At 50.0% G+C, this 26,214-nt stretch overlaps 1 protein-coding gene across 2 annotated transcripts in view; it reads left to right on the top strand.

The window, feature by feature from the left end:
• LGR6 (leucine rich repeat containing G protein-coupled receptor 6) overlaps positions 1–26,214 on the top strand; it is a 138,005-nt gene that overhangs the window by 46,886 nt on the left and 64,905 nt on the right. For both annotated transcript variants that reach the window (XM_066982877.1, XM_048071011.2), the window contains exons 2-3: positions 5,535–5,606; positions 16,529–16,600. In XM_066982877.1, the coding sequence (XP_066838978.1) occupies positions 5,535–5,606; positions 16,529–16,600 (144 nt within the window). The remainder of the gene's footprint in view (positions 1–5,534; positions 5,607–16,528; positions 16,601–26,214) is intronic.

The raw sequence follows: 26,214 nt of genomic DNA on the forward strand, positions 1-26,214 counted from the left end.
GAACTAGGATGCTTTAATGTGTTATTGTGCAATCAATTAATCAAGAGAACACCCGGTTGTTAACTTCTCCCCACAATCATCTTAAAAATTTCTGCTCAAGTGCCTGAGTGTAAGGAAGCTCTATTTTATGGTCCAGGAACTCATGTATTCAGCACCAACATTGAGAGGAGCTGGGCTTGAGACCAGGCTGGGAAGAGATCACATTAATATCCTGAACTTCTTGAAAAACGTGAAGATGTTGATATAGAAGATCAATTTAGGGCTTGAGAAGATAGTCACCATTTGGGGTTCTTAGTAGCTTCTTGAAGGCTCAGAACCTGAGGACAGCAGTCAGATACGTTCTCTGGAGTGACCTTGCCTCCTTACAAAAGAGGATCACAAGGTCTATTTCCCTGAATACTGAAAATCCTGTCCAGTGGCTTGGGCAATGTCTGTCTTCACTGCCAGATGTTGCTAGATGCCTGGGATTTCATTCAAATATGAAAGAACATGAGAGCCCACAGTGTACTCTGCCACTGAGTCCCTGAAGGTCTGCCCCTTGAACCTCACACCAGGCTTACAGAAACCTTGTAGAGCAAAGATCTGCTGCTACCGCTGTGCTCTCATGGCAGGAGGACACATGCTTCTCATCATGCTGAGTGAGAGGGACTCATGGAGAGCACTTTAGGCGACTGAAGCTAACAACCAGACTTTCTGCTCCTTCAGGGTAAAGAAATAAATGGCTGGGGAATGTCTTCGCCCAGCCCCGTGATTGCCTCCAAGAGAGCAGCGTCTCTCTGCGGTCATGTGCACTTCACAGATCTTGAACCAGATGCATGTCTGGCTCTGAAAGTTATGTGCTTGACCTCAGCCAAAACCATATCACTGCAGATTTCATCTTCAAACCCTCCTGGCGGAGCAGCCACAATCTCACTGTGCTACTCTAGAGTGGCCTCATCCTGTGTTGCTTTAGGTCTGTTGACATCTGCTGGTGCTAATTTATAGAGTGCATCTTTGGTGAAACTCTTTGCCTATAGCTTGGGAAGAGGTTTATGGGAAGGGTTCATCTCTCCCCAGTTTTGTGGCTAGCTTTTAGACACCTTGAGTCTGAGGGAAACATCTATCCTGCTGCCCCTAGAGGTGCATACTGGGGACAATGCTTAGACCTACCTCGGATGAGTATTGCAGGGTGACCTTTATGCAGGCCCCCATATTGTAACTTGAAAAACCTCCCTTTCGGCCTAAGAGCACACACTACAAGGTCCCACAAGTAGAAGTCCCACCTTCACCGTAGCAGGACAGAGCCTGGTGGGACCATGCTGCTCCCGGCAGGGACATCCCTGGCTCCCCATTTTGGAGCATCACCACCACGGGCTGGCATCCCACCTGCCTGAGCAATTATGCCAAAGATAAATTCCTTTGATCTTTAAATCTTGTATCATTCCTGAACTAAAACGCTTTAGCACCCATCTCATAGTGCTGGTAGAGGCAATTGCAGGCAGCCTTACTGGAGTACCCAAAGCATGCTGTGTGTCACATCACTTTTTGGTAAGGAAGATCAGCTAATCAGTGAATAATCAAAGGTTGTTCATGAAAGAAGGCGACATCAAAGCAAATAATTTAAGGAACCCCTCGAGGGCCAGAGTTGTAAGGTCTGAGGCTGAATCACATGGGCTCAGTTTCCATGAACTGTGTCTCAGTTTTCCTGCAGGTACAAGTTAGAAATGCTTACAATAAATGTTTAGAATTAGTTGGGGAAGGAGGGGGGGTAGGGGGGTGTTAAATCACACTAATTATAGCCCTGATGGCTTTGGTGCAGTGCCATTGGAAAGCATAGGTAACTTTAACACCTAATGCAAGAGGTGCTCAATGGATGAATGTAGGTGGTACCAGAACCACGTATCGGTTCTGGGAACTTGTGTTACTTCACTGTCGGCATTTCATACTACACACAGCCACACAAAATGACTTGAAGCAAAAGGTTTCCTGCTTTTATTTGGTAGCTTGCAGAGAGGACAGACTGGCCAGTTGCTGGCGAAAGAGGAGAAGGAAAGCTCTGGGGCAGGGAGTGATGGGTTGTCCCAGTGCAATGCAGTGTGGCCTCATGAACTCAAAGACAAGCAACTGGACAGTTCCTCTGCTGGCCCTCCTTTGCAAGCCTGGATGAAGCTGCAGCACCCTCTTTCCTCTTCTACCCTTCAGATTCTGAGTTTAAGGGACTTTGGGATCTGAATAATGTTTACTGTGGGTTCCTGCAATACCTGCTGTGGTATGGTTCCTAGCTGTTTGGTGGCTTCACCAGTGCATATGGCAATAGCCATGCTTAGATACCAGTAACCCAACACGTGTTTGACTTCAGTAGATGCTAGTGAAGAGAGAGCTGTTTTGTAAAGCCAAAGTCATTGGCAGACCTGAGAAAGGTCAGAAGAGTCTGTCATCCATGTAGCCCATGAATCCCTAACCCATCTGCCAGATGTTGCTGAAAAAGAAAATACCCAACAAGGTTCAAATACCATGGGTTCCTTTTAAAATGAACCAAATGTGGCTGCCTGAAGTAACCACCCCCAAACACTTGAAGAGATAAATAGCTTCCCTGATTACCCTGACAGGAAGCATTTCCACTCTTACATGCACTGGGGATGTACATAACACAAGAGACATTACTAAGAGGAAAAACATGAGCTTGGGAAAGCACAGCAATAAGTCAACAACATCTTTACGTGAGTAATAAGTCAAACATTTATTCCCACAACACTGCAGGCAGGAATCCTGTGCCTCTGCTTTCACACAAGCATGGACAGCCTGTGGAGAAACATCTCGTGCTTTTGTGGCTAGCAAAATCACCGAGTCCAGGACCATGCTCAGGAAGTTCATTTCCAGCCCTTGGAGGCACACTGTCTTCCTTCACATCAGCTGTCCTCGCACCATCCCCTCTGTGCTGTCCTCACACCAGGGCCCCTCCAACACACCAGCTCACACGGGATGTCCGCTGCTTCAGAGGTGCTCCATGGGGGCTCTGTGGGTACCACACTGAAGAATTCATGGTAAATGCAGCCCTGAAGCTGAGTCTTTTTTTGCTTCACTTTTCATTGTCAAGCAGCTCACATCCAAGGTTTGCACTATGGAACTCCTCTTTTTGGTATTGTAAATATAGATGCGTTGTGCTCGAGTCCTGCAGGAGAACCACGAACAACCACAGCATCCAAACACCCAAAACATCAGAGGTTATTAAATAAAATGACCCAAACTCTTCCCTGTGCTGTACCACAGGCTGTCCGTGATGGCTGCTGTCCCCAGCGGGACCAGGAAAGCGCTGGCACCTGGCTGAATTACACGATGCCAGGAAAGTGTCTTCTCCTGCGGGGAGCAAGGAGTATTCCCTACACTGCCAGCTGAAGGCAACTTGAGGAATAGGCCTCCGCATTTCAAGGAGATCTTGAACGGTTCAGATCTGTGTTTTGTTTCATAGCCTTTCATTTTATGCTATTTTTCATTATTTTTACATTGTTTCACAACATGTCAAAACATCAGACTGATTCATTACAACATAAACAAGAGACACTTTGATGTAGAAAAAAAAGATGTTTTAATGGGTGCTAAGTAGCAACTGCCCTTAGGGATTTAAAAATAAAAATAGAAGCAGAACAAAATAGTATTTTAACCCTTCTATTATATCACAGGATCATCCAAATACAGAATGTAGAGTTGCATAAGGAACAATACGGACAATAACTTTATTTTTGCATTCATTCTGACAAAAGATCTTTGAATTCTCTTTTTATTTTTAGGGATTTTTCCACCACTTCTTTGAAGAGGAGAAAAGTTATAAGGAAAAAATTTTAAAAAATATTTGCCTGGAGTATCTTCAAATAGCACTCAAGCAACTGCCTGGTTTTGTCACAAAACACATCTCCAGAGAAACTGTAAAGGGAGATTTTAGATCTTCCCCGTGTCTCACATGTTGGGTCTGCAGCATCTCAGTTAAAATGATGATGTGCAGATCACATCATGTTAAATTTGCACAGATAGCGGCCAGCTGAGAGAGGTCCCTCTGGTATTGCAGGGGTTTGCTAAGGGAAACTTTTCTCCTTCATGCTTCTAGCGTAGCATAAGTCCTTGTCCTTCGTACAAATCCTTCATGCATTTGTCCAAAGGCAAGGAAAATTCCTACAGGTCTGTGAGATTTACTGGAGGAAGAATAAAGTAAAATGTCTTTTTTTTTTTTTTTTTGTATGTGTGTGCCTCTTTATTCTTACGTCACAAGAGAGAGACCTTTCTGTCTCTGCCTCTTAGACTAGGACTGATGGAGCCAGGCGTTGTCCCATCTGTACACAATGATCAAAAATAGCCCCTTCCGCCTCACAGGAATCTACCCAGAGCCTTAGATGACATTTGACTTGGATTGCTTTGCTTGGTAGGGGATATGGCTCATTCAGTTCCCACTGGTTTTAACTCTGCCAGCTTTTAATTCAGCTTCATTTTTCCTCACAGCTTTAAAACCTGATGCTCACTTGCAGTTATCTGGACACAGCTTGCTCAGACTTGTTTAATAAGCATGGTTTTCTTCACTGTCAGCTGCCCACAAGGGCAGGGTTGCAGCAATTTAGTATCAGACCCCCTAAAGAGGCGCAGAACCCGAAAGCATCCTTGTTTTTTTTGTTTTTTTGTTCGTTTATCTCAACTACCAGCTAGCCTAATGCACTGTTTGCTGCGAACTTTTGCTACTCTTATATCCTAAAATGACAACCGCGCTGCAGTGAGCAGCATGCAGTGACTGCATATGTGCTAAGGGCTCAAGCAGGGCTCGTAGACCCCACAGGTCCTGGCACTGCCTCCTCCGTGAGGGTCTGTCCGACCCTAAGCAGCTGGGGGTGAGCCTCTAGCGGGAGATCACAGAGCCTGAAACAGGCACAACCACACAGATTCCCCCAGCCTCCTGAACTCAGGCTTTGCCACCCATGGGGCAGACCTAGGTCTCATTCCTGGCGTTTTTTGTTTGTTTATTTGTTTGTTTTCCAGTTTCCAGCAGGCCTTTCCAATAGGATATACCCAATTTCAATGGCTTGCTGTCTCCTCAAAAGCAGCTCTGTCTCCAGACACGATAGGGGGTGGCTGGCATGACCACTGGCCACAGAAATACACCTTTGGGCCCAAGGAAATGCTTTCTCACTCCGGCATCACCGGGCTTCCTGTCCACCATCCAAAACGTGTGAGACACTCACACACCTTGTGCTGTTAGGAAATGTCATAACTTGCTCCATAACCTGCAGAAGCCCAGGGAGGCACCCTGCAGGAGCAAGTGTCTCGCTGTTGTTACTCCTCTCCATCCCTTTGCAGGCAGAACCTGGGCTGCAATAATAATAATATATATATATATATATATATATATATATAAAAGCTATAATAATAAAAGCTAATGCTTTTCAGTTTGCAGGGGTTTCTCCACTGAAGTGCTTTCCCTCTTAACAGAGAGCAGACACAGAGCCTGGCACAGGGATTTGTTCTGTGCAAACCACAACGTGACTGATCCGAGACTTCTGTCTTTCTTCCCCCAGAGACCTGAGCATGAACAACATCAGCCAGCTGCAGCCCAGCACCTTCCGACACCTGCGCTTCCTGGAGGAGCTGTAAGTACGGAGCGGCCCCATGCAGAGCCTGGGGTTGGGTTGTGCTGGAGGGTGCCTGGGGCTCGGACAACAACCCCCAGAGCTTCCACTGGAGCCACAGTCTGAGATGGAAGGAGGCTGGGCACTGGAGGGGATTAATTGCTACTCCAGCTGTAGGGGTTTGAGTGGGGATATTACCTTTAGGCTATGCTGCACGTGCCAGATGCCAGAATAAAAGAACAAATCCTTTATGTGAAAACAATCACTGTACCACAGAGCAGGGCTAGAAAGCAGGAAGCTTCATTCACCCTTCTGCACACAGGGTCCCCTCACAGCCACCTGCAGACCAAAGCCATGATGGGTCCTGGGCGCTTTGCCTGGGTAATACAAGTCCAAAACAATCAGCTCTAGAGGCTGGGGTGTCCCGTCATGCACCGGTGAGCGCTGAGGTCTGAGCAGGCACACTCAGGCACAGCAGCAAGCACAATCCCCAGGGATCGGCATGTGGCTGTGTGTCAGTGAAGGAGTGGCCCCACTTCTGAAAGTGTGAAATTAACCACCAGCATTAGCAACCACTGGAATCCCTTGGGAGCCCCAAAAATGAGAGCCTGGGGGGCAAAAGTTTGAGGCTGGCCATTTCTTCATGGGTAAATTGCACCTGTATGGTCTTATTCCACTTGACCATGAGAAATACCTTCAGGTGTTGTTCTCATGCTGTTGCTCCTTTCAACACAATAGCTGGAAAATGCAGTTTCTTCAAAACATTATTATTACATAGCATGAAATACTAATATTAATGTTGCATTTGATGTATGTGTTGTAAACTTACTGTATATATAACACTTACAACAGTTTAACATCTGAACGAGACACTTTGACCTTACTGAATCATTCCTCAAAGCCAACACCACAGATGACACAGACTTTTCAAAAATGGTTGTTTCCAAACTGGCAGAATTTCTTACAGAAAATTTGTCTGCACTACCTGGAAAGGAGGCATTTTGCAGACAGGCAACAAACACTGTCCCGCGCACTCTGTTACCTGTGCTCCTGCTCTCGGCAGTAGTGGAGCGACTCTGAATAGCCAGCACCCTGTAATGCTGTGCAGTGGCACTGACGGGCACAGGCTGAGGTGCTGACCTGCTGCCACCTGGCTGCCCTGAGCCTCTGCACCGTGTGGATCTGTGCACTGCTCCGGCACCACTGGCAAGAGCAGAAAATCCTCTCCATGCACATCTGTGCATGCTCATGTGGACGCAAATCCCAAGGACTTGCTTCTCTGAACATTTGGTATTGACAAAAGAGACCAGACCAGATACCAACATTCATTGTTCTCATAACAGGTCAAATCTCCTACTTATCAGATCCTACTACAGGTTTTTAGCTTCAAATGCTCTTTCAAATCATCTTTGCGTGTCTATATCTGGTATTCATTAGACTTGTAAGGACCCCAGCTACCCGAATTCCCCATTCTATTAGCCCTTTACAGACTGAGCAGGCATCATTTTTTATCCTCCTTTAGCTCTGCAGCTCAGGCTACCCTGGGAGGTGGGTTTTCCAAGATCTTGCATCCATCTTGTAGCCTTCCTCTTTCATTTTGTCAACATCTGTGTTGAAGCGTGGACACCCAAGGCATTCACTGGGGATAGTACAGATTCTCACACACACAGACCGTGTTCTCTGTTGTATACAATTAACGGTTGTCTTGCTGCAAGCAATCATGTCCTGATTACATGTCATGTACAAACAGAACAGTCTCAACCAGCAATGAATAAATATTCATTGACTCCAATAGAGCCAGCTTCCCGCAGCCAAAAATAATTATGTATGAAACAGATGAAGAGGAAAAATTTAAACAGGAAAATCTGAAAAATAATTGGAAGTTGTTAAAGAACATTTTACTAGAGGTTCAAAATGCCACACAACTCCTCATTTGGAAAGCAAAGGTATTTTGAGTAGGAAAAAACACCACAGTTAGGAGAAGAAATGGAAACTGCAACAGTAAATATCTATTCATATCCAATTCATACTTAAATTTGATAGCAATAATATAGTTAATTATGGGAATCAACTGAATTATATGAAATCAATAAAGGAAAGAAGGATTTTTATGTAATATCAGGAAATAAATGTGATCCTTTCAACATCAACATCTAGATAGCAATTGTGTATGCATATATATTATTCATAGGGCTGTCATGGACCAGTGAGACAACTTACCTGGCATTTCCCCTGCTCTTTTCACTTATGTTTTTACCAAAACTTCATCCCAAAACATTACATCAGGACCTTCACATTCAGGATGGCATCACTCCCATGCCAAGATGTGCACAAGAATCAAGCAAACAAATCCTGTCTGTTTGCACATCCCCAACAGAAATTTGTTCAGCTTTCATAGCTCAGATCTCTGCAGATCTCACCTACTCTGAACATATCCCCTTGGGTCTGGCAGGGTGACCTGTAGCACAAGACCAAGTCTTCTGTGCACTCCCCCCATGGAAGAACTGTCCGTGCTGGAGCTTACTGGGTCGGTGAGGACCAGAAAACCCTGCTGAGCAGTGAGGGACAGGCCGGGGGTCTGTGTCAGTGCTCCCTGGGGAGGAGGAAGACCTGCCAGTGTGCCTGCCTGCCCGACCTCCAGGCAGGGAAAGGCTGACAACAAATACGGCTCTGCTGCACCCTGTCCTTGCTGCAATTGCCTGTCTTTAATCAGACGGAAACCTTTCAGTAGGTTTCTCATCTCTGGGGATTTGGGATGACCTTAGAGTCCCATCCTGTCTCATACTCTGTTATGTTCCCCTTTATATCCATGATAAACTAAGAAACAGGCTTGAGGACTCAGCAACTAAAGAGAAAAATTGCAAAATTCAACTCAGAGTGAACCAAAACTGATGCTCTAAGGCTTTAGTCAACCCAAAAGAGTTCCTTGGATCTGAAATAAAATATTCTGTTTCATTTTTGGATTGCTTCTTAACATTTACTCTTTTACTTGAAGTAAAGTAAAAAACTCTTTTTACTTGAGTCAAACTTGAAAAGAAAAAGTCATTTCAAAATGAAAACTGAAAAGCTTTATTGCAAAGGTGCCTTAAACAAGGTGCTTGAAAAAAAAATAATAAAAATCACAGGCTCTTCAGCCAAAAATAGTTGCCAAATTCCACACAGATTTTCAAACTCTTTTTCAGGTTCCCTGGAAACTCTTATATGTTAGAGGCACTTTTACCTTCTAATCCTGAGAGACATCTGAAAGACTCCTTGTCACCCCTGGCCCTTGAACCCATACAGATCTGTCACCTCCATCCTTTCTGATAGTCCTCTGACTATCCATGATAGTCCATGACATCCTCTGACAGTCCATGTTCCTCTGCCTTCTCCATGAGCTCTTCATAGCTCCTCTCCTGCTCTGCTGCTGCCAGTCTTTCTCATTAGTTCTCGCCCCCTTGCTGCAGGGTCCCAGTGCTTGGAGAAGAGCTAGTGTTTCAACGCGTCTCCTTTTACTGAGCCTCCTCTTTCTGTGCTTCAGGTTTAGCACCATCTCAGGCTCCCCATGAAGGCAGAATTTCATGGAAGTCAGAGATCAGCTGGACTCAAGGCTCAGCTTATGCACTGGGCTGGTCAGCTGTGGTTCAAGTGAGGAACAGGAATAGCGGGAGGGGGTAAGAAAGCTGCCAAAAGGGGTAGATGAAGCATGTGCATCCCATTGATGCTGAGGACGAATGTGCCAGGCTGCACAGCCTGCAGGCTGCCGTGGAGCACTGTGAATGAGAGCTGCTGGATCCAGGTGAGCCCCAGCTGGGGGGTTGCTAGCAGGGGGCTTCAGAGTGAAGGCCACACCACGATGACCAGCCAGCCTCTGGCCCCTGCATTGGCCCAGCTCCCCCCAGAGACCAAAAGGTCATGTCTCACAAGGGATCGGAGGCAGCACAGTGGTTATGGCACAGACGAGGGCACCAGGACTGCTCCAGCTCAAACCTCTCGCCCACTGTGTGGTCTTGGTGAAAAGATTTTCCCTGCCAGTGCCTCTATTTACCCATCCTTTCAGCGACGGGAAAGGGCCTCTCAGGTGTGCTGGGACCTGTTAGTCATTAATTCGTACTGCAAGCTGCTCGGGAAGGTGTTGCGGATGCAATTAGCGCTCAAGTTTGGAGGCTGCCAAGAAACCGGATTCTTCAGTCTCAGCTTGCTTTGAAAATGTGCCACCACTGAGGACCTCTCTCTGATGGCTGTGATGGGGCTGTGATGGCTGTCCATCAGTCTGCACTCCTCGCTGCGAGGCTTCCTCTGCTCCATGTCACCTCCTGCCTCCAGCAGGGGACACAGCGGAGGCCAGAGAGGCTGCGGGGACACCCACCGGTCCTTCCCCCTGGTACAGAGGTGTTCAGACGTGGGCCTCACACAGACAGGGAGCAGCCTGGAGTTTAGTGTTTCTCCTCTTTGTTTCTCTCCATTTTTTTTTCTTTTTTTTTTTTTTTTCTCTTTTCTTTCTTTCTGGCAGCAGGAAGAATGTTTAAAGTTGCTAATAAATTCCAGTTAATGAAGCCTGAAAAGCCAGAGCTGGGAGCCAAGAGAAACAAGAGCAATCAGTACAGAAGGAATAGAAAGAGGATCTTGAAAGCCAGCCTGGGAATAATAACATGTTGAAATGTGTTCGCCGGCAAGGGCTTTGTTACCGCGCTTTGAATCCAAACACGAGAGCCTGATGCCAAGAAGAGAAACTGCAGCCAAAGGCAGGTGTTCATTGCCATTCACCTCCTGCTCCAGGGCACAGCGGCAAGATCAGACCCCTTCCCAGCCACTGGCTCTTTCACCTGCCTCTTCGCAGGCCCTGAGGGCCGAGGGACTCACCGTCATGGGGAGTGCCGTGCCTCTGCAGTGCTTCGGTTACAGCAGGCGCGGGACCCGTGGCCTCCCCTTGCAGGCTGTTCCCTTTCCCAGGCAGCTCTCGCAGCTCAAGGGACTGGAGGCCAAGAAGTGGCATAAAAGCGCAACGGAATGAAATGCAAGCGTGTTTGCTGGCAACGTGAACAGAGCAGCACTCCCTTTCCCCCGGGGAAGACACCCCCATCCCATTCCTATTCCCTGGTGGAGATGCTGGTGGAGCTGTCATGGGTTACGGGGCACCAGCACGGCCTCAGTGCTCCCCTGCCTGGTGCTGGAGCTCCCACCACCACTCACATCACCTCCCAGGCACCTGAGACATCCAGCCTTGAGGGTATTGTCCAGCACAGGGTCTCACTCCGAGGCAAACTCACTCCTGCGAGAGGCAGCGCTGCGGTGACACTGGGTCTGACTCCCGGAGTGACAGCTCTGCTGTGTCAAAGGGTGCTGACATTGCTGGGCTGTGTTCAAGTGTGCTGGAACAATGGGGAAGTGCCTTTCCTGGGGCAGTGCAGTGACATGCCTGGAGTAGAGTACGCCTGGGAGAGCAGCTTTGGTGTTTTTCCATGACATAGCTGGCTGCAGAGGTCTCTGGAGGAGAGAAAAACGCTTGCAGGGCCATGAGCTTGTTGTGATCCCTCTCAGGGCAGCAGGACCTTGCTTTGCCATGCTGAGATTTGGTAGCAGCATCACTGCTTCCTTGGTGGCTGCATCACTTGACACAGCTCTCCATTTCCAGATGGCTGTGGGCGAGGGGCACTGATTTGTGAGGTGCAGGTCCTCTGAATGCTGGGGCACTGTGTTTTCCCCAAGATACAGCTCCTAAGGCACCAGCATGCTGCGACTGAACACAATGCTGTGGCTCTTCCTCAACCCTTTAGAGACAAGACAGCCAGTCCTGGTTCATCCAGGAATTTATGTTCTCCTGGTTGACGTTGCTCCTTGGCAGAGGACAGCACTGGTCATCAATGCAGTGGGTGGGCAACAGCACAGAGGTTTAAGGGATAATTCCTCGTATTAAGCCTTCCAAAGGTCACGCCTGTGCAATCTGGCATGGTGTGGAGGCAGATGTTGGCCAAGGGACCGGTGAGGACAGGAGAGTAGGGCTCCTACAGGGTTCTCCATTGTGCACTTGGACAAATGAATCCAAGTTCATGGATTTGCTGAAAAGGCCCAAGTCCACTTCAAAATGTTGTGAAATTTTAGAGATTTCAGTTCTCTTCTTTTCCATTAATGCTGGGGATAGAGTTCAGCATTTGAAAAATCCTTCTGACTGAGGATCTCTGGCCCTAATTTTCCTGAAAATAGTCTTCCAAACAACTAACTCTGTCCTGGGGTATCCCAAGTGAGGCACTCAGAGTGGACTCAGAAGTCAAAACTACTCAGAAGGCTTGAAGCGAACAAATCTGCCCTGAAAACCTTGACAGTTTATAACATAAGGGGATGGAGTGAAAGCATTTAGTGTCCTGCACTGGGCTGTTCAATAAGGAGTTCTGTCTTATTAAATCGTAGTTGGCAAACGAATCCGAACTAGCTTGCATATGAACATTCGTGTGGGTTGAAAACTGGCTTGAGGACCATAAACAAAAGAAACGAATGCCATCGATCTATCGAGTTGGAACAGGCATTTGGTGGGGGCACGAGGAGCAGGGTTAGAAACAGGCCTGCATAGTCTCCTCCTCAGGGATGGAGTAAGGCAGTAAAGACCACGTTAGAGACACCTCCAGGTGATACCACACTAGGACCAGCTGCAGATTCCTGGGTGGGAAGGGAGAGTCCAAGCCTGAGTCTTTTCTCAAATGTACCATGTTTTCACTTGCATGACTTAATTGGCTTCATTCCTGCTTTGCACCAGCACAAGAATAAACTCAAGCACAACATGGAGCCCTTGGTCCCCTGTGCACCTGGGGGATGGCACGATCTCGACGTGATGACACTGTTTAGACAGGAGCGCAGGGAGTTTATCTGGGCACAGGTTCTGCCTTGACAATATTAGTGCTTGAGAAATGAACCAGAGCAGGAGATCAAAGAGGAAGGCTGACATGCACTATAAGGATCTGGCAAGGGGAAAATTCCACTGGGATATGGACATACATGTTTGTCCTGTCCTGCCAATGGGCAATGTTCCTGCCTCCTAACGTGAACGATAAGGGCATCATCGTGCTGTCTGAGCGCATGACATGAGCGATCATGCCCAACAAACAGCCTTCGGGCGTGCCATGGAAGTTGTAGCATGACCAAGAAGCCCAAGATACAGGAGGGGGTGGGAGCCTGTGGTAACTGAACTACAGCAACCATGAAGTGGTAAACCATGAGTTTGTTCCAACTTGGAGTGTATTGGGAATGCAGATCAAAGCCTGGAGGAATGTTCCCAGAAATCACTGGAGGGGGAAGAAGGGGGGAACAGAATCTAAAATCCACCAAACATGCAAGCTTTCCAAAGCAAGCCAGCCAACTCTGGCTCCCACCCGCTTTCCACCTGCCCCTTCTCTCCCTCTTCCATTAGTCATTTTAAATCCAGAGCTTTCCCTTCCTGCCAGCCCACCTTACTATGTAAGCTCCAGGACAGCCGGGCATGCAGCTGAACCAAGTCTGCCTGTCCTAAAGAGAGACCTGAGCAGGCTTGGAGCAGAGCTGCTGTGCCATGGGCCAGGTGTAAGAGCAGCTCCCCATCCCCTGCGTGTTTGGGGCACAAGGGAGTGCTGCCCCTTGGTCCTTCCTTGCAGAGCTAGTTTTCTTCAGGCCACAAAAGGAGGCCACAAAAAGAGCTGTCTCGGGGGAAGTCACACTCGCAGCATCACTCCAAATGTTATTTTTCCCTTTTAAATGGGAAGGAAATGATCATTTCAGTGAATTTCCTACAGAATATGGCTTCTGGAGGTGTGTTTGGATTCCTACCTGCTAGGCTGGGAGATTTCTGGATAGTCAGAGTGAGAGGGACAGAGGGATCCAAGCGCTAGGGACATTGACAGGTGACAATGAACAGAGGAAGAGCCACACACATGGGGAGCCTGCTGTGTCTTGGAGCTCTTGCATGAACTGACCCAGGAGCTAACAACTGTAGACAGTTGGACAGGACACCAGAAAAGCCCTACCCATTCCTGGCCTACTCTCAGAGAGAGAGCACAGCCACAGCCCCTTACCTGGGACACCTGGCTGCCACCACAGCATCATGCTATACCTCCTGTCCTGGGAGGTGGAGCAAGCCTCCCAAGCCCAGATTCCCAGACCTGTGTGCACATCTTGTCCACGTACCCCTCTAGGAGAGCAAAACCTCAGCCTGTGTGCATAGGCGCAGACATCTCTCACCTCCTGGTCTGTGCACGCATACAAGTAAGCACAGCCCATCTTGGACTCCAGCAATGCCAGCAGCTGCCTTGGGAGGCACATCAAGTGGAGTGGATGTGGCTGGTGCTTCCCTTTGTGCCTGGCTCAGCACGGGGCTCCACACCTCGGGGAGAGGAGGTAAAGGGAGAGGAGAGAAGAGTCAGAGGCCAGAGGTGAGCCAGAGACGTGCCACAGTCTCTGTGTGGCAGAGCCAAGGACAGAAGCAGAGCAAGAGGGGCATGGCTGCCTTTCCTGAGGCTGGGAGATGCTCTGTGCCTCTAGATTCACCCATGGACAGTGCCCAGTGAAACCTGCAGGCCTGTTGTTCCCTCATGTTCTGTTTTGCTTGTGGTGCTGAGATGCCACAAACTGGCCCAACGTGTGTCCCACCAGCAAGCCCTATTCCAAGGTCAGGAGCCACAGGTAGGGCTCCATTCAAGCTCCACGCTCCCATTCTGCTAGCCCTGGAGGTCCCAGCTCCATTTTGGCTCCTGACAAGCAAGAGTGGGTCCTGCAGCCACTTGAACAAACCCAGGAGCCTGAACATAAAGGCTCACAGCAGCCAGGAAACAAGTCGAGAAGCACATGTAACCGTGAACACGTGTGGAGTCCTGCAGCGGAGGCATGGGGGCAGACAGGAGCTCAAGGAGGGGAGGACAGGCAGCCCCCCGCAGAGGAGCTGGTGCGGCCTGGCAGGACAGATGCTGGGAGCGGGCCGAGGATGCCGTGCAGGAACACCTCCCCTCCAGGCGAGCACTCCAGTCTCCTGGACAACACTCCCTCCCATGTGGAAATCAGCAATCAAAAGGAGCAATTACCCCAAATCACAGCCCCCAAGTGACAAATAGCCCAGCCTGCCAGGCAGCTTGCGTACTGCAAAGAGGCAGGTTACAACCTGCTCACACACATTAAAGAGACGACCCTGTGCTGTTTATGCTGTCGGAGGCCTAATTACGGGAGTAATTTTCTCTAGATTCCCGAGGGGAGAGACAGGGAGGGAGAGAGCTCGGGCACTCGCACAAGCCTGCTCTGCCATCGGTGAGTGTGACTCCTCAAAAAATTCAGATCCTCTCCATGACCTCTGCAGAGTCCTCACTATAACGTGCTCTGCTTCCAGCCTGGATTATGCTGCTCATTCTCAACACCTGTCTTCTTCGCAGCCAAAACATCTAAAAAGAAGCAGGCTTTGCCAATGCTAAATGAGTACAACATGCTTCCCAGCATCTGTGCCCAGCTTCTTGAATCTGCTTTGGAGTTTCAGAGAGACTGAAGATGTGCCTGGTCACAAATGATGTTCACTGGCTCCCTTGGGAGATGCAATATTCCAGTCTGAATTGCTGGAAACAGCAAGTTTCCTGCCCTTTGACTGTGGGGAAGTCCAACCTTGACATCTGTCTGACCACCTGGGAACAAGAAAGTAAAGCACAAATGCAGTAGTAATTTGGGGTAAAGAATCAGGTTGCTGAACCGGTTTTCATGGGTTTTGTCTGATGGGCCTTGGGACTTGGTACATGTTTGTCCTCACAGAAGAAATGGAAGGAGAAGACGAAGACCCTAATCAGGTCAACCCTAGGCTCAAGAGTCCTGGACTCTGCTCCTGGCACAACCACAGGGTCTCAGCATGGTCTCTCAGGGCCACAGTCACCTTCAGAGAAAGGGATGCTAACAATTTTTCAATAGCATTGAAAAATCCAGATCCTTGTTAATGCCCCAGCCTGCTCCTGACTTTGCGAAAATTTGAGTGCTCTGATCAGATGACGCTGTACATCAGTGAATCCCACAGGTTTCCTTGGAGAAATTCTTCCAGCCAGTTGTGTATGCTGTGCCCTGCTCTTTGTGCTCTGACTCTGGTGGTCCTGCTCTCCTTTGCGATGCTGCTCTGCACTTTGTCTTCCTCTCCTGTCCCTTCACATCCCCCTCTTCCCCAAGCCAATTGTCCCTATCCATGTCTTTCCTCCTATGGTTTTCTCCAGACACAGCTCAGCCAAGAACCACTTTTACTTTTTCTGTCCTGGTTTTGGAAGCCCTGCTCAGACGATCTGGCTCTATTTTGACATCCACCTGGTATTCCCCATCACCAGTACTCTTCCCAGTCTCCCCCCCACAGCAGTGATACCAAACTTCTGTGTTGAAGGAGCTGGGCCTCAGCTGCTACACAGGTCACAGGGCTGGGAACGAGGGAGTGGAAGCAAATCAGGTGGCATCAGGCTTTGATGGACAGGGCAAAAGGGGGCCTGCAGGATGCAGGAGCAGACCATTTGTGGACAAAAGGCGCAGATGAGGGTCCATGATTTAGGGATGATCATCCCAGGACCCATGCATGACCAGAAAACAGCTCTCCCCATGCTCCACTCTCAGTGCCAGGCACCTGGTGTAGAGCAGGGTCTGAGGGTCGGTCAGTGCCCCAAGCTGAGGTCCCTCACAGCCTGTGCTGTAATTTCTGTGGAGCGAGGTCCTCTGTGGGTATGCAGGGAATTACTTCAGCCAGGAGCAGTTGCTGGATGCTGAAAACACTGGATTCAGGTCTGGCAGCAGTAATAATCTATTATTTTCTTTGCCTGTTCCCCAAACTATAAGAAGGGGTCATATGCAAGGGTTGCCCGGGCACAAAACTGCGGCTCGGTTTGCAGGTGTTGCAGGATCCTCCCCAAGAGGCAAGACACGTGAATTGCTAAGCCTGCAGACAAGGGACTGCCATTACAAGGATGTTGACACATTACTGGCTCTTCTTTTCACTGCAGACGCCTGTCTGGAAACCAGATCTCCAGTATCCCAGGGGAAGCTTTCTCTGGCCTCTACAGCCTGAAGATTCTGTAAGTAACTCACCGCCCCGTGCACAGCCGCCACTGCCCCAGCACCCTCGTGCCAGGCACTGGCCTTGCGATGGGACTTGCAGCCCTCCAGAGCAGGATGCAAAGGCACGAGGTGCTGTGGTGCCAGTTAAACCCACACTGGCTAACATGCCCCTTGGTGAACGAGGAGCTGCATCCCCCCCAGGGACCACCACGCACGCCCTGCACAGCTTCCTTGCTTCTGCTATGAGCAGGCCACCTCCAGAGCAGAGCCCTCCACGCCATGTGAAAACATGGCATGGGACAATCTGCAGAGGGTCACATTTTGGATAAAACTCACCAAATCCCCTGATGTGTTATCCCTCAAATGTGGTGGCTCCAAAGTGACCTGCCCCCAGAAGAGTGGGATAGTCGGGCAACCCAAGCTCAGCCTGCCCAGAGGGGGACCTGTGCAGCTGGGTCCAGGAGCACTGCAGCCATCGAGGCCATGTCTCAGAACTGCCAGCCCCAGTAAATGAAGGCCTCAGAGAGGCCACCCACTTCTGTCCATCCCGTGGGGAAGGGCTGGGGCTTCTCACACCACTGGGAAGCTCTGAGTGACAAAGGCTACCAGCAAGTTCCTCCCCAGGGTGTTGTCCTATGGACCAGGGGTGTCTCACTGCTCCTGGAACTTTTTGCATTCATGAGACTGTCCCACAGGGTCTGTGCAGGGTATTCAGCTGGGAGTCCCTCTTCCTCCCTTTCAGGCACCATCTTAAAAAATCTCCTGCAATAAACATTTCATCCCCAAGGGGATGTTTTGAACTCAGCCGCAATGTGAAATTGTTGTAGCCGGTCCAGTTTATACAGAGCGAGCAGGTACAAACCTGCTCCCAGGATTAGAGAGTATAGGGCTGTTTACTACGTCTTCTGAAGATGTAAAGTATGAATCCTGCCCTAAATCTCAGGGCTTAGAGATTTATCCATCCCCTGCATTAGGCAACAAATCAAAGGAACTGAGGAAAAACCGCAGCTCTCCCACCCAATTTCAACAAGAGGAACTTTCTACTCCAGGAACTCGGGAGCTTTTAAAGCCGCTTTTGATCAATTTCTATTTGTGTCAGGCCCAGGTAACTAGCTATTGATGCAGAATATAAGAGTGATGCCTCCCATCCGGAGCCAGCAGGGCTCCCTGCAGGTTGCAGTAACGAGAGGAGAGTGCTGCCTCTGTCCGCCACTGCCTGAGATGGGCTCACGGACACCAGGAGGGGCAGGCCGGTGAGCGGCCCTATTGCAAGGAGAGGCCTGAAGCACTGGAGACAGAGGCAGAGCTGAAGCTGGAGACCTCGTGCCTCAGGACAAGACACCTTGCTCTCAGCCAGGCTGTGCACAGTGCACAGGGTGACCACCGGACTAGAAAGTTTGCCAGGACAGGCCTTAGAAGCATCCAGCTTATTCACATTAGGAGGGCTCTTGGCAAAGTTGAGGACTCTCACTGATTTCCTCTGCTGAGCAAAGAGGGAGGAAAGGCACGGTGTGCTGAAGAGGGCAGGTGAAGGCCACCTGCTCTGATCTCCTTGGGACAGGAGTGTGTGTGTAGGGTGCCTACAACGGCAGCACCACAAACTCGTTTGGTAGTGGAAAAAAAAATACCAACGCCTCCTGTAGGAAAAGGTGTCTGGCTGTTGGAGGGAATAGAGCAGAGCCTGGAGAGAGGCTGTGGTGCTGTCTCACCCTGATCCCATGCCCTGGGAGTGAGCAGAAAGCCTTGCTCCCCCTTCCCAAGCCATTTCTCAACCCTGTCTTCCCTTGCTGTGCTTCTCAGCTCCCATCCAAGCCCGATGTTTCCTGAGAGCAGGGTCCCCCTGGAGAGATGGCTTCCCTGAGATCTCCCTCTGACTCAGTACTTTGAAAATGAGAGCAGCTTCAATCCAGCAGGCTCTAGGAGAAATCTGGGGCTAATTGGGAACTGCAGTGATTTATAAGATACTGTCATCATGGACACTGCACAGATATTGGAGGGTAACCAGGTGTCAGAGATCTGTAAGTTGGTGTGCCTCGCGCAGCAGCCCAGAGGATACAGAAGTGTGCTCTGAACTGGTCATGTAAAGTAGCTGGCGAGCATAAGTCTGGCCCCAGCTGCATCCCTGTCCTGTGCAGAGCACAGCATTTTGTGGTGGCACGAGCTGCTTGTCACGCTGCTCCCCGTCCAGATCAGATCCTTGCTCCCTTAGGACCAGTATAACCACTCCTGCAGTCATGTGCTTTTCTCTGCACTTTAATCTCCAACAACAAACCACACATCTTGAAGGAGGTATCTGGGGAGGGAATCTGAAAAGCCCATGAGGCAGGAAAGATCAGAGAAATGCCAGGATGTGAAGTATTAAAAGAGAGGAACAGGGAAGAACGTCCTTGTCTCTTCACGTTTGATACAGCCAAGACATTGAATTTGTACCTAACCATCCTGGTTCTACGGAAAATGAAGAGAGAAGTGGACTTGGGGAGGCCGAGTCCCCTGTCAGGCTGTTCACCAGACGTCAGAGGCACACTGAGCTTGGGGGTGGCGAGGTGGGGTGGAGGAGCAGCACGCCAGAACTGATCCTCCTGCTCCTCTTTGTGCTGGGTTGGCCTTGCCCAGGCCACACTGTCCTGCTGACATGGGGCAGTGGGAGAGCAGACAGGGCAGAAGGCTCAGGAGGGTCACGATCAGCAGGCACAGTGGGAATGTCAAGCACTGAGACCTGCAGGGCGTTCACACAGCGCTGCTCCCCCATGGCACAGAGCAGGGCTGGAGGTGTTTGACGTGGCACCCTCTGCCCATGCCCTCCTCCTGCATCTCCTGCACAAGCTCTGGCCTGCCAGGTCCATGATCATCAGCCCTGGTTCTCCTTCCACACTTGTGACAGGGGTCTGTAAGCCCTGCGATGGATGCCACGGGTGCTCTGTGCAGCCCAGTGGGATGGGGATGCTCATCCGAGCTGACAGCTCTCACACAAGGACCAACACAACTTCTTGGGCTCCTGGTCCTGCATACAGGTTTGTTTGCACAGTTGAGTTGTGCTGGGGGAAATAGGACACTGGGTCCTGAAGTCCAGTAATGAAGAAGAAAAATTAATCACTTTTATTAAAATACAGTGAGAAGGATCAGGGGCCTGGTGACGAACTAAAGGAGAAAAAAAAAAAGTCAGCTGAGGTTATTTACCCTCAAGGAAAGGTGAATGAGGATAGATGTAATCCTTTTAGGACAAGCAGATGCTGCAACAAGGAAGGAAATACATATTCCCCATACCTGAATGACAGGACTAGCAGGCTTCGGAGCCGATGGCACCAGGGATATTCAGGACAGGTTGCCTCCATGGATGTGCATGCTCTGACACAGGTTGGCTGAGGTGTGACAGGTAACAGGCATGGCTGCAGGTGGGAATGGCCGCCCCAGCCATGCCCAGCTGAAGCCTGCAGGTGTTCAGGAGCTGACTCACACCACACTCAGAGCTCTGGCCTGTGGCGACAGGGGTGTCCCTCAAGGAGACAAGCTGGGAGCTGGGGATGGTAATTAATGTTAATGGGCTGGGGCCTTAGAGATCGTTGTAGTCATGTGCATGCCCACAAGTAAACTCTTGCATGCATCTTGAGCTGTTAAGGGGCCTGGTGCTTTCCCGGTCTTTCCAGAGACTTAATTTATGTTTAAAAAAGGATGGGAAACACCCTGGGAATTCCTCCACAAACCTGCCTGTGCAGATGGTCCTCTCCCTGCCCTCAGAGTGAATCCCAGAGCTACTGGAAGCAGGACCAGATTCTTGGCTTTGCCTCCTCCGGCTGCTTCACTGCACAGAAACCACCTGGAAAGTGGCCATAAAGATAGGCCTGTGCAGAAACCATACAGGGGTACAGCCAGGCAAGCAGGTGTGTGGAGACTTGGAAGAGAGCAAGTAAAGAGCCAGGCACTTCGCTACCAACAAAACACCGTGACACAGTGGAACGTGTCAAGATTTTCACGTGCTGATCTCTGGGCCCGAACCAAAGGCAAGGTGAGACGTGGCCTCCTTGGCTCCCCTCAGCTGAGTGCAGACTGACAGTGATGGGTGCTCAGCAGTGGTAGCTGGTGCTCTGCGGTCTTCCCTACTGAATGAATCGGTTTACAAAGAGACTTTATAAGTGCACCTCTCCCAGGGGCTCTGCTTGGCAGCACGGCCAACCCCCACCCTCCCCATGAAGGCCAGTGCTCCAGGATCCATGCTTCAGTGTCAGCATCAGTAGAAATCAGCTCCATTGGCTGTTTGTGTCCTTTGCCAAGGTCTTTCTGTCCAAAACTAGCTCCTTAGTCTGTGCTCTCCCAACCTTGGAGCTTTCCAGGGCAGCCGAATATGTTGCTTAATCGGAAGTTCTGGAAAAATGAAAATTGCCCTGTCTTTCTAGAACTCCTCGTGAGCCACCTGGTTGCCCCTCATCTCCATGTGCCTTGGCTGGAGCTCCATCCTAACCTGATGTGTGGCCCCATCTTGTGCTGCCATGGCTTTGCACCGGATCCCACCTTCGTACACGCATCCCTCATCAAATGCTCTGCCAGGATTGCCAGGCCTCTTATTTTCCTGGCTGAACATGCTGCAGCAACAGCAGTACTTACTAGCCAAGAAGGGATCCCACACCAAACTCGGCAGGGAAAGACTCCAAGCACAACCACAACCTGAGCCTGCCTCATCCCGAAATGCAGAGGGCAGAATGCCTGGATGCATCCTCTTGGCTGCAGACCTGGCAGCCCAGCAGGCAGCTGGGGATGTCCCACCCCATGCTCCATTCCTCGACAAGCTTCAACCAGCCTGAGTGAGTGTGCAGACCCAGCACTGCCCACAGCATGTCCGCACAGACACTGGTGTGAGCGCTGTCTTGTGCCTGCCCGCAGCCGCTCCCCGCCACACACCGCCCTGGTGCTGCCCATGGCTCGTCTCCATCAAGGCGTGCAGTTCTGGGCACCACAGTACAAAAAGGACATGAAACTGTTGGAGAGTGTCCAGAGGAGGGCTACAAAGATGGTGAAGGGCCTAGAGGGGAAGACGTACGAGGAGCGGCTGAGGTCACTGGCCTATTCAGGCTGGAAAAGAGGAGGCTGAGGGGAGACCTCATCGCTGCCTACAGCTTCCTCACGAGGGGGAGTGGAGGGGCAGGCGCTGATCTATTCTCTTTAGTCACCAGTGATAGGACCCGAGGGAATGGTGTCAAGCTGAGGCAGGGGAGGTTCAGGCTGGACATCAGGAAGAGGTTCTTCACTAAGAGGGTTGTCGCGCACTGGAACAGGCTCCCCAGGGACATAATCACAGCACCAAGCCTGTTGGAGTTTAAGAAGCATTTGGACTGTGCACTTAGTCACTTGGTCTGAATTTTTGGGTAGACCTGTGTGGTGCCAGGAGTTGGACTTGATGATCCTTGTGGGTCCCTTCCAACTCGGGATATTCTGTGATTCTAGGATTCTAAGGTGTAGGCCCGAGAGTGGCTTTGTTCTGCATGAGCCACCCAGTGGCCACTCACACTGGCCACATCCCACCCTGAGCTGCCATCGCGGCCTCTCAGGTGGTATAGGACAGGCACCAACCAACCTGGCTGGTGAACACACGTCAAAAACACCACCAAAAAGGCCATGTTGCTCCCAGGATGGCAGGTCTGCAGGTGGCCCGGCACACGTCAGGAATCCCCAGACGGGCCCTGCCTCTTTGACAACCCTGAGTCCGTGCAGAACAGAAATGTCTTTGAGACAAAGGGAATGGTGTGGCACATCCGAGAGAGACGCTCCCATGGGGAGGGAAGAGGAACGTGCAGAGGTTGGAATGTCTTTAATACGAGCTCCAGGCACAGTTGCCTCAAGCAATAACAGCCCTTTGTGCTGGCTGAGTCACTTCAGCCTCCCAAGATGGGGACATTTCATCATGCACAGGCCTGTACCTCTGGGGGCTGTAAGTCTGCTGAGACTCTCTTGTGCAAGGATCCTGGTGTGATGGGATCTGATCCTAGGATTTTTTTCTGGTTGTTCAGGTGTGGTCTCTGCCAACACATAAACCTTCTACTTCTGAAAATAAAACATGACACCCTGGAGCGTTGTGATTTAAGCTGACCCCAGGCAGACTGACCTGCTGTGGATGGCAGGTTGCGTGTCTGTGGCTGCCAGTGTCTGCAGGCTCCACTACGGTCACCTGAACAAAGCCAACCCCAGGCAACAGTGCGTCCCCAGTGGGTCCCCAGCACCATCTGCCATGCACACACCCTGGCACGCCTGAAGCATTTAGGGACATGAAGTCAGGAGTTGACTGGTTTGCAGAGCTCTTCTCTCTTCTCAGCATTGTTCACATACATCACGCAGTGATCCTTTACTGCAGAATGTATCAGCCATCCTTGGAGCTCACCTGGAGCACAGGACTCGTGCTGTGGGTGCTCTCCTCAGCAAGCCACAGCATTTTCCTCCTCCATGATTTGCAGGACCAGTAACCCAAAATTGGAAATTTAGCCAGAGAGGAACCCTGTGTCATCTCTCTGTGTGCCCTGGTGTCCTCTGAACCCTTTCGCCATCCTTCTTTTGTAGCAGTGCCTGGGCCCCGCTCTGCACACATGTACAGGAGGACACATCTCCCCTGGCCCTTGCCACAGCTCGGCCCTCATGGCAATGTCTCTAAATGCGTCTGCCTGAGCTGCACACTGGGTTTGTTGGTTGGTCACGCTGCACACCCCAGTGCCTGGGCCTCAGGAGGCCACAGCAGTGGGGAGTTGTTCACAGGTCCCACGTTCACAGCAAGCTCCCCTCAGCCAAAATGGTGTTGTCTCCAGCCATGGGCAGCGGCAGGACTGTAGATGTGCAAGAAAGAGGCTGGGCTGGCTCCCAGGTACAGCAGAAGGACAACAGCAAAAATATTCCTCGGGGGTCCCCTCCTTTGCTGTTGTCCCTCTGCTGTACCTGGGAGCCAGCCCAGCCTCTTTCTGGCTATGTTGAAAGGGCCTTTTATAAAAAGAAAGAAGAAGGAGAAGAAAAAAAAAAAAAAAAGAATGCAAAAATGACTTAATATGGCAATAGGAAGATTGACTGCAGTGACCCCAGGCCTGACAGGGGTTGTCCTTAAAGCCAGACTGTAAGGAAGGCCATCCTGGGCCATCCAGTGAAGTCAGAGGTAGATGCAGCATGGCTTTCCCTGCTCAAACCTGAGATCCCAGTGAGCAGAATTAAGGCTTTCCTGAGCTTGAGGCTGAATGAAGAACTAAACCAGAGTGGCCCTGTCCCCGAGGAACTTGTCTAATCCTGTCTGGAGCTATTTTCTGTTTTTGGCCTCTCTGAACCAAGTTTTGATGATGAGTTATTGGAGGTAATGATGTGCCCTGTGAGGCACTGCTGCTTGCTCCAGCCCAGGCATCCAAAAACTTCCGTAGCTGCCTTGCGGTTGTGGAAACAAGCACTGTCCAGCAGTCCAGTGGTTTCAGAGGTCTGTGATGCACTTGCTTGAACATTGCTTGTCTGCACCGAAATGGTGTGGTATGGGAACCAGCCCATGCTAATATCTGTCTGGAGAGCTTCTCAGTCTGGGTTTCTGGTTGGAGAAGGGCCTTGTAACAGAGGTGAGGCATAAAGGAAACAGCAATAGTATGACAATTGGTTTTGCTTTAATTTAGACAGCATACATTTCTGCTGATCATCTCTAAACGCTGAGCTCAGATTTCATAAAGATCCAATGTGTGCCCCACAAAAACTCCCACCGAGACTCCTAAAACCCCACTCTGTATCAAGAGTCTTCAGCTGTGCATTATTTTGATGTTTAACAGATCTGAATTGTTCTCCTTCATTACCAGACTTCAGGACCCGGTGTCCTATCCCCCCAGCACAACTCAATTGTGCAAACAAACCTGTATGCAAGATCAGGAGCCCAAGAAGTTGTGTTGGTCCTTGTGTGAGAGCTGTCAGCTCGGATGAGCATCCCCATCCCACTGGGCTGCACAGAGCACCCGTGGCATCCATCACAGGGCTTACAGACCCCTGTCACAAGCGTGGAAGGAGAACCAGAGCTGATGATCTATCCCCTCCCAGCTGTTTTTTGGGTCCTTTGCAATAACACTTCAATGCCAGCTCCAGGATAGATCCTGCAAGCCCTTAAATGTGTCTTTCATTTGAGAGGCAACCTCATTTTGAGTGTGGCCCCTCTGCTGCTTTTTTGTACTGCATTGAACTTGTCCCCTCTGCTCATAAAAACGTCACTGCATGCCAGCATTTAATGTCTTATTAAAATTAAGCTAACATCATGGTAAATGAGCTCTATACCTTCTTCTCCATTCCTATACCCTAGAATGTTTTGTCACAACAAATTTTTGATTAGCCAATACTGACTTTTGCTTGTTTCCCTGTTTTATCTCCTATGTGCATACTAATAACTTGATATTAAGTCCCTATTTTCCTCCAGAAATGGAAGAGGAACTGTGTGGCTTGTAGCTCTCTACAGCTTCCCTTTTTAAAAGATTGTCTCTATAACTGTCTTTTTCCTACTTGCCTTTCATGACAGATGTCTTAATCTTCTGCAGTAAAGCTACCACTCTCAACAATGAGAAAATTCCTTGCTTGCAACAAAACTCTTTGGGCTGCCCTTCACTATTAAGGCCATGCTCTGTCCCTTTGACACTGGTAGTAATTACAGGCCCCTAAGCACTAATTCTGTTTTCATGTCATCTTCAACCATTCCTTGAAGGTTTTGGAAATAGAAACCTCAGCTATGTAAAACATTCCTTTCTTTAGGCACTTTCCCCTGCCCAGCTACCATGCTGGGATGTGTCTCTCTCTCTTATCCGGAGGGGTATGTGCCCATGATGTCGCAGCTCTGGTGGGAGCGCGTAAGTTCAGGATGGAGGCTGGTCCAGAGTCAAAAACCTAGCCCTTTACAGAGATACAATGATGACAAAACCAGTAAATTCATGCGTGGTGCTCCAGGAGGCCCATGGCTGACCAAATCAGAAATACCCCAGGATCTGATTCTGACCTCACCTGCAGCTAGAGCCACTCGGACACCTGCCTCTGGGGCAGGAGGGCTGTCATCAAGTCTCTCCTGCTCCTCTATAAGCTGCGCAGTCATTCCAGCATCCATGGCCTTTCTCCACGTCCTATGCTCACTATCACTCCTGAAGCCCATCCTGGGTCCTCCTTGTTCAGCCCAACAGATCTCTTCAGAGATTACTCTCTGAAGTCCCTGGCTTGTTTTATTTTCCACTACAGCCCCAGTTCCTGCTGCAAGTTGTGCAAATGCTGCAAAGCCCCTTAGCAAACTGTTATGAAGTGGCTCCTCAACCATTGTGTTGCAGCTGCCTCAAAAGTTGAATAAGAAACCTACCCACAGGCTAGTTTCCATAGACTCTGCAGAGGTAATCACCACTTACACTGGGAGAAGGATGACTTACACAAGTATAAATATGAGACAGCTCAGCTGAAGGCACTGGTATTACTCTGGACTAACAGCACAGATCCTTCTTCGGTGCTGTTCCAGCAATCAAAGAGTGCACAGTTCCTGAAGCCCACCTGGCAGTGCACCTACATCCCTTCACCAGCAACACGTGTTCTGGAGGGGTCCCTTTACCTCACATCCACCCAGTGGATCCCCCAGCGGCACCAGATTCACCCCGGGATCCGTGGGATCCAGGGGCAG

The sequence above is a fragment of the Anser cygnoides genome, chromosome 25, assembly GCF_040182565.1.
Source record: "Anser cygnoides isolate HZ-2024a breed goose chromosome 25, Taihu_goose_T2T_genome, whole genome shotgun sequence".
Taxonomy (NCBI): domain Eukaryota; kingdom Metazoa; phylum Chordata; class Aves; order Anseriformes; family Anatidae; genus Anser; species Anser cygnoides.